At 49.9% G+C, this 10,322-nt stretch overlaps 1 protein-coding gene across 1 annotated transcript; it reads left to right on the forward strand.

Moving 5' to 3' along the window:
- The first annotated feature begins 7,828 nt into the window (after window positions 1–7,828).
- Window positions 7,829–10,304, forward strand: PNMA3 (PNMA family member 3). Its single transcript, XM_037822166.1, has 2 exons — window positions 7,829–7,848; window positions 8,066–10,304. The coding sequence occupies exon 2, from the start codon at window positions 8,231–8,233 to the stop codon at window positions 9,512–9,514; it is 1,284 nt and encodes a 427-aa protein (XP_037678094.1). The 5' UTR covers window positions 7,829–7,848; window positions 8,066–8,230; the 3' UTR covers window positions 9,515–10,304.
- Window positions 10,305–10,322: the final 18 nt, after the last annotated feature.

Raw genomic sequence — 10,322 nt, forward strand, 5'->3', positions numbered from 1 at the left:
ATGTCTATCTTGGCTGCATCAGCACTGAGCTCCTTCTGTCTGCGCTCTTATAGTGCTATGATAAACTAATCAAGGCCCACAGTGAATGGGTGGGGCCAACCTCCATGGAAATAATCCAATCAAAGTTATCACCTACAGTTGGGTGGGTCACATCTCCAGGGAAACAACCTAATCCAAAGGTTCCAACTGAATCAAGACTAACATGTCTGCCCCAAGATGATTTCATTAAAGAACATGGCATTTTGGGGGACATAATACATCCAAACCAGCACAGCTTCCATGTTTCTTAGCCTCTCCTTTCCCCTGCCAGTCATCATTTTGGTGAGCCAGCCAGAAGACACTTCTTTCCAACCGTCTAGACTGGTAACTCATGGCTATTGACCAGAAGGCTGGGCTGCGTGTATTTGCTTTTTCCTTGTCGCTTAGCTCATTGCTATCCTCTCCTATGTCCTCATGCAACTCTGTGTCTCTCTTTCTCTCCTCAGCGCTCCCAAATTTCCCCACACTCTCTCCTTTCCTCCCCTCTGGGAACCAAAGCCCCTTCTCCTGCTGAATTTGTTCGTCTTTTCACTTCTTCAGCAGAGGCCCTCTCCTCTGCCTCCATAAAAGTCTCCTTCTTTCTCCTGTCTGGCTTTCAATGCCCTCTAAAACATTTCATCTTTTAAAAGCACAAGATTTTAAGCTAAAAATTTGTGTACCAAACAAGGTGTTCTCTTTAACATTCTAAAGAGTCACCTCTAGTTTATGCCCTTAAATATTAAGTACTTTGCAACAGGAGCGTCTCCCCTCCAGGCCTTAATTGTCCAATCTCTATTAAAACCCTTTACGGCCACATATAAAGCTTCCCTTCTTCTAGAGTCTGACAGTCAATATAAACAAACAAAAAAAAGAATGTTCACCACTGTGCCACCAATTTAGGCAGTAAGTTAAAAATACAGACACCTAGCAAGATGAGTGGGTCACCTCAGCAGCTTTGGATGGTACCAGGCCACCCCTGTCCTGTGTCTTCAAAGAACCCGGGGATGCCCCAGGATAGGGAACCTAATCCAATGGGCCCAAGGGATCAGTGCTCGGAACTGCTGGCGGGTGATCCAGGATGCTGTGCAACAGTACTAAAATCTGTCTTTTTCATTTCTCTCTTCCTTGGAAATGGGTGAAGCTACCACATATTCTGGCTGAAAAAGCTTATTTTCTACTGTAATACTGCCTGGCCACAATATCATCTGAAGGACAGCCAGTGTTGGACCATATATAAAAACAATTAAATCTCTTTTGTAAAGAAAAAAGTGGCAATCAATATGAGCTAAAAGGGGGGGAAGTAGAGCCTTCCAAGGAAACTCTCAATTTCAATACCACCTTGCAATTAAATTTGTTTTGCAGAAGAAATCACAAATGAGAAGTGCCTTATGCTGAAGCTTTTAAAAAATTATATAATGATCATGAAACTTTGAAAAAGTGCAAATTTAAAAAAAATGTAATATCTGTATGTACCATTAATTCTTGCTAAAATTGTATATTACTGTTTCAAAAATGCATTGACTAAAGTGTTTTAAATATTTGACATTATTTCAACAAGTTTGATTTTAATGCTAATTGTATGTTGTAAGATGTTTGCCTGAAAACGGTTACCAAAATTATTTTGATAACTTAAGTATGAAAAGGATAAAGAATGTGTTTTTATTAAAAAGGAAAAAAAAGTAATTTTGTCCTAAATGGTTGTTACAGAATGAGAAAGAAAAAAATGTAAGACAAAACCTAAGTAAATAAAGTTGCCAAAAAGTTCATGAAAAAGGAAATTATGGTCAAAGTTGAAAAAGATTTAATGGGTCTAACTATAAAATTTTTAAAAGCTTTAGTATCAAATATTATACTAATGAAAAACTAAAATTTAGTTTTCCCCCTGTTGAAGTGACAAAATTTTAATTAGTCTATTTTTAGTAAAAAGTTATAAAAGTTTTTCCTGAGTAATCAGTGTAAAAAGCAGACAGTGTTTTATCAGAATAAGTTCTTGTATTTTATATTGACTTTTAACATGTCCTTAGTTTAAAAAAAAAGTCTTCTTACTTTTAAAAGAGCTAAGTCTTTTCCTTAGCTTTACTTAAATAAGGAACCAAATATTGTTTCAAACCTGACAACTTTTAACATTTTACTTTTCCAAGGTCAAACCCTAAAAGATATCTTTTTATTCCAAACAGTTACAAAGGATATGTTCTTTCACCTTGTAAAAAAAAAGTGCTAAAAATGGTTAAGTACATTTGCTATAAGTTGCATAAGAAATATTTAACGTTAGCATTTTTTTAAAAACTTACTAACCTTATGTTAGTTACTAATCTGCATAATATTGAACAACAATATAGTGCTGCTACTCATAGCTCTCTGTTTACTAGTAAAAATGCAAAGAAAAAATTAGACCTCTGTTTCAAACCAGGCTCCTGGTACTGTGCACATTCTCTCCCCATTTGAGTTATTGGTTACACCCATTTCTGTGGTCCCTAAAACTGTAAATGTCAGCTACATCTTCTAGTCATGCTCCAAAAGTAAATGGAAACAGCTTGCTACTATGGACACCTGTAGCTCTGCCTGCCAGAAATGGCTCAGTTGCTTTGACTCTTCAGTGAACACTGCCTCCAGACTGGCTCTGTCACATGGTGCTGGAGGGGACTATAAGACAGGTCAATAGAACCCTGGAGCCCACTGTCCTGTTTTCCAGACAATCCAATGATGCTGCGCTAGAATAACTGTACAAAAAACATACCTCCTGGAACTATAATTACCAGAGTAATGTAGTTAAAACCTAAAAAAAAACCAAACAAACAAACAAAAACCACAACTGGCACTAAGGCCTGCTCCTATGGAGAGATGCATTATGCTATTTTAAGCCTAATACCCACTGCAGCTCAAGGAAAAACTTGTGCATTAATTAGCATTGAGTGCTGTAGTGACATACCTAATAAATGTAATATTTCCTCTATACTAAATCCTATGCAAAATAATATCAAACATGTTAACAATGTTAGCAAACTTAACTCATTTTCTAAGTAGTCAATAAACTTGCCTATAAAATAAAAACAGCTCTATTAAGCTCTACTTTTATTTTGCTTGCCATATGCTTGTCTTATTGTTGCCTATATTTTCTTTATAAGTTAATGTGTAAAGCATCCTTCAAAATACTATAAAAGCTTTCTTCACCCACGATCAGCAGGAAGTAACTATAGAAAATGAGACCTGTGCCCATTTTCCTTATATTAGGAATGCTCACAAAATATATCTTCTTAAATATAAGAAGCATAAAAATAAAAGGGGTGAATTGATAGCTGAAAAGTATGCTACCATAGCTGAGCTTAGCAATCTCCTCTTTGTACACATTAACCAGCTAGGAATAAAATAACAGAATAGCATCAAGAACACCCTGTATCCCAGTGAATCAGTGACTCTCTCCTCAAAACACAAAAGTTTGATATTCCTGAAAATCAACTAAGAAAAAAGTCATGAGGACCCTGCATGGCAGAGCTTGATCTAAATCTAAGCACAGAAACTAAAACAAGACATGCTTAAAACAACACAAGATGAGAAACTGCTCGTGTCCTCCTCACAAAATTCCAACCACTGCTGACCCAATGTGCCAATGTCTCTAACCTCACCTCCTTTTGTTTAAACTAATAAACAAATAGCCTGGCGCGACTCTCCCTTGAGCCCGCCTGCGCTTACCCCTTAGCATATACTCTCTCTTCAATAAACTTTTCTCCCTTGCTTATATCTGCTTGTCTCATCTTTGGATTCCTTCTCGCGATATGTCAGCCTGGAATGGGGACACCGGTAACAAAGGAGCTTGTAACACTCACATGTGTACCTAATAAATTGTCTGCCTGCTTACTCTGTGCTGTGCCGTGCTCTTCAATTCCTTCTCCCAGCATGTCCAAGAACCTGGAAGCCAAGTCCGGTAACAATTGGAGCTGAGCTCTAAGATGTAATTTGTGTGTGTTCCTTATCAGGGGAAGGATGCTTAAGAACCCCTTAGGGAATATTGGTTACAAAAGTTATTTTCAGTTTCATATTCTTTGAGAGCTGTTAAGTTTAAGCTGTCACCGAAGTATGGAGTTTAGTTTTTGTGACTCATTCCTTTATGGGAGTGAGAGGGGAAATGTTTTTTTTTTTTTTTTTTTTTTTTTTTGGGGGGGGGCATACTTTGCCTACCACATGGTGTTTTCCCAATTCCTCTACATATGGACTCTCTAATTTAACCTTTAGGAGGACTCTGCTAAACAGCCTTTTAGATTTGGATTCTCACCGGTAATTCCACTGCATTTTTTTCTCCTCTCCCCATTTCTCCCTGATCTCTTTGCGACCAGGTAAACCTCTCTGACATAGTAACAATGAAACTATCTCTCCATTTTCCAGTTCCATCTTTAAGAACATGTAGCTCTGTTTCTTTTTTTTCTCTTTCATCCCTGCTGAGCTTGTCCTCCAAGATCACATTTTCCTTAGGAAAGTCCTCTCTTTCTCTACTTTAAACAGAAAATCTTCCTGTGTTTTTTTTTCTTTCTTTCACTCTCTCACTACTCTTGTTCTGACAGTAAGACAGAAGCTTATTCTTGTTTTCCTACCTTTTTATTATGAGAAATTTCAAACATACACAAAAGCAGAGAAGATACTATAACAAACCCTTATGAAGAGTATAACGAATCACCCAACTTCAATAATTATCACCACTTTGCCAATTTTAATTAATCCATTCCTGAATTTTTTCTGGAGCATTTTAGAAGAAAATCCCAGACATCATGCCATCTCACTCATGAGTAAATCAATATAAAGCATTATTTAAAAAATAAATCTAAGAACTCCTTGATTTTATGAGCAAACCATATTCCTAGAGAAGGTGGGTTTTAAATTTTTTTTCTTAGCCTTTGGAATTTTAATAATTTTATGAGTTGTTTCTCCAATACTAGGAGATGATATATCCTTTATATATTAACTGCCCTCTGAGGTTAAACCCATAGACTAGGTCTTTAAATTCCAAGGATCAGAGAGAGGTAAGGGGACTCTAGATTTATTAATTGCATGAGCCAACCCGAGGCTTCATGGGGTGAGGGTGAGAGGGTGAGTCTAGGATTTTATGGACATGAAACAAAAATTCAAGAAGGCAGTCCCTCCATAGTTTTGTCCTTGCTGCTAGAACTGGATGCAATTCAAAACAAGATAGAGGACCAACACTGACAGGACACCAACTACTAAAATATAAGAGACATAATCTCCCTCTTTTGTACTTGGTCATTTACATGCAATGAAGCGACTTTTGCAGTTTAAAGTTCCAGCCCATAGCCCTGACTGGGACCTCTACAGACTTCCTCTCGAACATTCTGGACACCTCCTTTGCCTTGGCACTACCGAGCATCTCCTCTCGACATCTCACAGGCCCTCAGATTCAAGGAAAGGGTCGGAGACTGAATATTGGGGAAGGGACCCGACTGGCCCAAGGTCACACCACGAGAAAATGGCCCCCAGACCACCCACTATCTCACCATCCTTTCCATGAGCACAAAAACCTGATTTGGAAATTGGCAACTGAGTGTTTTGTAAGAGATATGGGTTCTGAATAACCCCTTCGATGTCTTTAAGGAAAAAGACAGATATGCTTGACTCTCAAACCTCCAACAAGGTCAGTATGCTGTGGTAAGCAAGTCACTAATTTCAGAGGAAAACAATTTTGCCATTTTCCTACGTGATCATAAGCAGGAAAAACCTATTAATTTGAAGTTGAGCCAGTTTCCTAGTGAGTAAATAAGAGGACGATTTTTCACAGAGATTGTAAGCGGACAGAAGAGAAAAAAATGTTAATGTGGATGAAGCAACCAGTGGGGCAATGATCTCAAGTCTAATCAAATGGTGATGGGCTCTGTTTTAGTTTTCTGGCTGCTGAAACTAATACCATACAATGGGGGAGCTTAAACAACGGGAATTTGTTGGCTCACGGTTTTGAGGCTAGGAGACGTCCAAAATTGAGGTTTCCGCAAGGTGATGCTTTCTCCCTGAAGCCTTTGATGTTCTGGGCTGGCTGCTGCTGATCCTTGGTCCTTGGCTTTTCCATCACGTGGGAATGCTCATTGCGGCATCTTCTCCTTTCTCTTCCGGGTCAGTTGACTTCCGGCTTCTGGCTGCTCCTGGGGAGCTTCTCTCTGTCTGAGTTTCACCGCTTGTGAAGGAGTCAAGTAATCCCAACTGGATTTGGTTGACTCACAGCCTAACTAAAGTAACATCTTGAAGTGTTCCAATGGGTCCACACCCACCAGAACGTGGACCACGACAAAGAACGTGTCCAAACTGAGATACACGATTCAATCCACAACAGGCACCAAGTTAGGATCCAGTTTCAACTCTGCCTGTATTAAGGTGTGTAAACTTGAACACATCCCTTAGCTTCTCTGAGTCTCAACTTGTCAAAGGAGGATAATGGTAATACCTATCTTGGAGGGTTCTGGTGAGGAGTATATTAAATAGCTCCTATGAAGACGTTTTAGAAATGATTATCTAGTCCGACCCAGGAAAAGCCCTTAGGAGCCATTGTTTCTTGGTCCACTGACCAAGGCAGGCAGACAAGCAGAACATTGGCCATCCATGGAGGGGCGAGAAGCCACGTAGATATCTATATGCCATCATCCGGGACAGCGTCGCTTTACAGACGTGGCTGGGTGGATGGGCCCCACCTGAGTATCAACCCCAAGGCCCTCCTTGCTGGGTGGGGTGGGGCAGGAGTACCCAGACCACCCGGGGCCCTCTGCCTGAAGGACAGCCACTCCCTCCTTTGCTCCGCTGCCGTCTGGGACCTCACTGACATAGCAGAACCCACCGCCCACACCGGTAGAAGAAGGCAGGCCCAAGGGGGTGGACGCGGAACCGGGGAAGGAGTTTCTCCGGGATGCAGGACGTGCAGCGCGCGCCAGGGAGCTGCCCGGGGCCGACCTGCACGCTTCCTCACCCTCCCTGGGCCAGCCCCTGGCACCCTGGCCGCTCTGGGAGCGCGACAGAATCGCCTCCGACCGCGGGGCGGGCAGACGCCTGGCTGGGGCTGCGCGTGTGCGCGCGCGGGGGCGCAGGTGCATCTGCCCCACCGAACTGGACCCCGGCCAGGGGCTCCTCGCCGAGTGCCCCAGAGGACCGAACCGTGTGGGGACGGGAGGGCGGGAGCAGGCCAAGAGGCCCCAGCGCCCCCGCTCTCCAGCCCTGTCCAGAGCGCACCTCGGGCCCGGCCCGCCGCCGTCCGAAGGGTACCCCGGGGCGAGGCCCCGCCGCCACGTCGGCGTCCCGAGGGGACGTTCGGGGAGGACGAGGGACCGATCTGGGCCTGGGGTGCGGGGCGGGGGCGAGCCCGAGGCGCACGCACTGGTAGGCACGGTGTCTGGGATCCCCGCGGCCCCACCTGGGCTCGCGCCCCCTCGAGGCGGGGAAGGGGCGATGACGTCACCCGCGGGCTCGGGGCGCCCGCGGCGGCGGCGACAACTCGGCCGCGTGACCCACGCGCGCCAATGGCCCGGCGGTCTCCGGGGCGACGCGAGGGTCCGCGCTCCGCCGCCGCGACGCCCCCGCCCCGCGTCCGCACTGCAGAGAGCCGTGGCGAGCGGGAGCGGGGGTCCGAGCCGCAGCGGGAGCGCCACAGCGGCGGGAGCGGGAGCGGGAGCGGTAGGAGGCCCACGTCCCGGCCTTGCGAGGCACACGGGGGTGGGGTTCGGGGAACCGAGGGCGGAGAGAGCGCGGGAGAGGGTCGCATCGCTTCCCGCCGCTGTGCCCGCGCAGCCCCGCACCCGCCCCTCCTGCTGGGACCTCCACCGGGAAGGGAACCGCCCCAGGGAGAAGGTACCGGATGGGGGCGCCAGGGGGTGGGTTTGGCCCCGGGAGGCCCCACCTCCTAGGTGCCCCCACGATGACTGCGGCACCCCGCGGGGGGCTGGGAGGTGACGTGGGGGGAGGGGCAGGCGGAGACGTGGGAAGTGGGATCGGCTCCCGGGTGCAGCGGCGTCGGGGGTGGGGGGCGTCAGGAATTAACCTCGCTCTCGCCCCTTGCTATTCACAGGCTGTGCGGACCTGGGCCATCGGCCGTCACCTTAGCTGTTGGTCCAGATTTACCCGCATCCCGCCCTGATCCCGCCCCTAATTAGCATCCGCGGCGACTCGGGGCCACGCCGCTGACCCTGTTGCAGGACTGGTGTAGGGGGAGCATCTGGACACGCAGAGGTCCATGCTGATCCTGGGGATCCCCGAGGACTGCGGCGAGGAAGAGTTTGAGCAGACGCTCCAGGAGGCTCTCAAGCACCTGGGCAAGTACAGGGTGATCGGCAGGATGTTTCGGAGGGAGGAGAACGCCCAGGCGTTTCTCCTGGAGCTGGCGCAGGATCTCGACTATGCTTTGGTCCCCAGGGAGATACCGGGAAAGGGGGGGCCCTGGGGAGTGGTGGTAAAGCCCCTTAACTCCGACGGGGAATTCCTCAACCGACTGAACCGCTTCCTAGAGGAGGAGAGGCGGACTGTGTCGGACATGAACAGAGTCCTGGGGTCCGAGGCCAATTGCCCAGCCCCCAGATTGGCCGTCTCACCCGATTTCTGGACCTGGGCCCAGACCCTGGGGGCTGCCGTGCAGCCTCTGCTGGAGCAAATGCTGTACCGAGAACTGAGAGTGTTTTCTGGGCACACCGTGTCCATCCCGGGGGCGCTGGCCTTTGAAGCCTGGCTCGAGCAGACCACCGAGGTGCTGCAGATGTGGCAGGTGCCGGAGGCGGAGAAGAGGCGGCGCCTGGTGGAATGTCTGCGGGGACCCGCCCTGCAGGTGGTCAGCGGGCTGCGGGCCAGCAACGCGGCTGTCACCGTGGAGCAGTGCCTGGCGGCGCTGCAGCAGGTGTTTGGACCTGTGGAGAGCCGCAAAATCGCCCAGGTGAAATTTTGTCAGGCCCAGCAGGAGGTGGGAGAGAAAGTCTCTAGCTTCGTGTTGCGCCTGGAGCCCCTGCTCCAAAGAGCCGTGGAGAAAAATGCGGTGTCACGGAGGAACGTGAACCAGGCTCGCCTGAAACAAGTCTTGGGTGGGGGCACGCTGACGGATAAACTGCGAGACAGGCTGAAGCTGCTGCGGCAGCGCAGGAAGCCCCCCGGGTTCCTGGCCCTGGTGAAGCTCCTGCGCGAGGAGGAGGAGTGGGAGGCCACGTTCGGCCCAGAAAGGGAGCGGCCTGACCCGATGCCCCGGTCACTGGCCAGATCCAGCGGGCTCCGGGCATCCCCTGTCCTCAGGAGCAGTGTCCAGGCCAGGCCTTCCCGGCGGTCCCGGCGCCGCAGGGGCAGAGGCCCACACCGGCGACGGGGCGTGCTGAGGGCCAGCCCCTGGGGCCCAGGACGGCGCAAACGCCACACGTTCTGCTATGGCTGCGGGGAAGACGGCCACATCAGGGCACTGTGCTTCAACCCCCCGAACCAGTCCCTGGTGAAACAGAAGAGACAGGCCGCAAGTGAGGCGGGAAACGGGAGCAGGGCTTGAGACAGGAGCCATCCCAAGCCCAAGCCCAAGCAGGCTCAGGAGAGCGGGGCGACGCTTCTCACCACCGGCGGAGGAAGGGCAAGGGGGCAGCCAGAGGGACAGCAGGGGCCGACTGCGGGGTGCAGGGGCAGAGAACCCGGGTCAAGACCGAGCCCCCGAGCCCTCCCCCAGCTGGGGGGGACTCCGGCGACGAAAGGGCCAGTGCTTCAGTGAGGGCCAGCAGCAGAGCACCCAAGAGGCAGGGCCCGGCCACACCCAGAGGTGCGAGTAGGGTGCCCGGATGTGAGGAGGAAGGAAGTGTGCCCAGAGGCTCGGGCCTGGGAATCGCACCCACCATTGGGCCTCCCCCAGATGCCCACCCTGTGGGCTCTGAGCTCCGCAGGAGGATGGGCCCCCAGGTGCTCTGGGGCCCCAAGGAGCCCTGCCTGAGGTCTCCCCTGCGTGGGCCCAGACCTCCCCTGCCCGGGGCAGTGCCACCCGTGCCCGAAGGAGCCAGCGCTGGTGAGGAGGACCTGGCCGGCAGAGAGGTAACGTCCCAGAGCAGGGTCTGCAGGGTCCACACCGTCTACAGGATCCTCCACACTACCATCCAGGTGCCCCAGGAAGGCGGTACCCTTGAGCCCCGGCATGAGTGAAAGCCGGAGACACCAAGCCCCTGGGGGCCCAGCGCCAGCCAGTGGGCACTTGCCTGCCCCAGCGACTGGCAGGGGCTGTGGGCAAGGAGAGCCAGGCTTGGGAGGGGACCACGGGTTGGAGCCCCTGCCGAGCCTGGCGGGAGGGGTGGGGCTCTGGGGACCTGGTGAGACAG

The sequence above is a fragment of the Choloepus didactylus genome, chromosome X, assembly GCF_015220235.1.
Source record: "Choloepus didactylus isolate mChoDid1 chromosome X, mChoDid1.pri, whole genome shotgun sequence".
Taxonomy (NCBI): Eukaryota; Metazoa; Chordata; class Mammalia; order Pilosa; family Megalonychidae; genus Choloepus; species Choloepus didactylus.

What these genes read in the sequence shown, in the direction of transcription:
- PNMA3 (XM_037822166.1), top strand. Translation starts at nt 8,231, where the DNA reads ATGCTGATCCTGGGGATCCCCGAGGACTGCGGCGAGGAAGAGTTTGAG.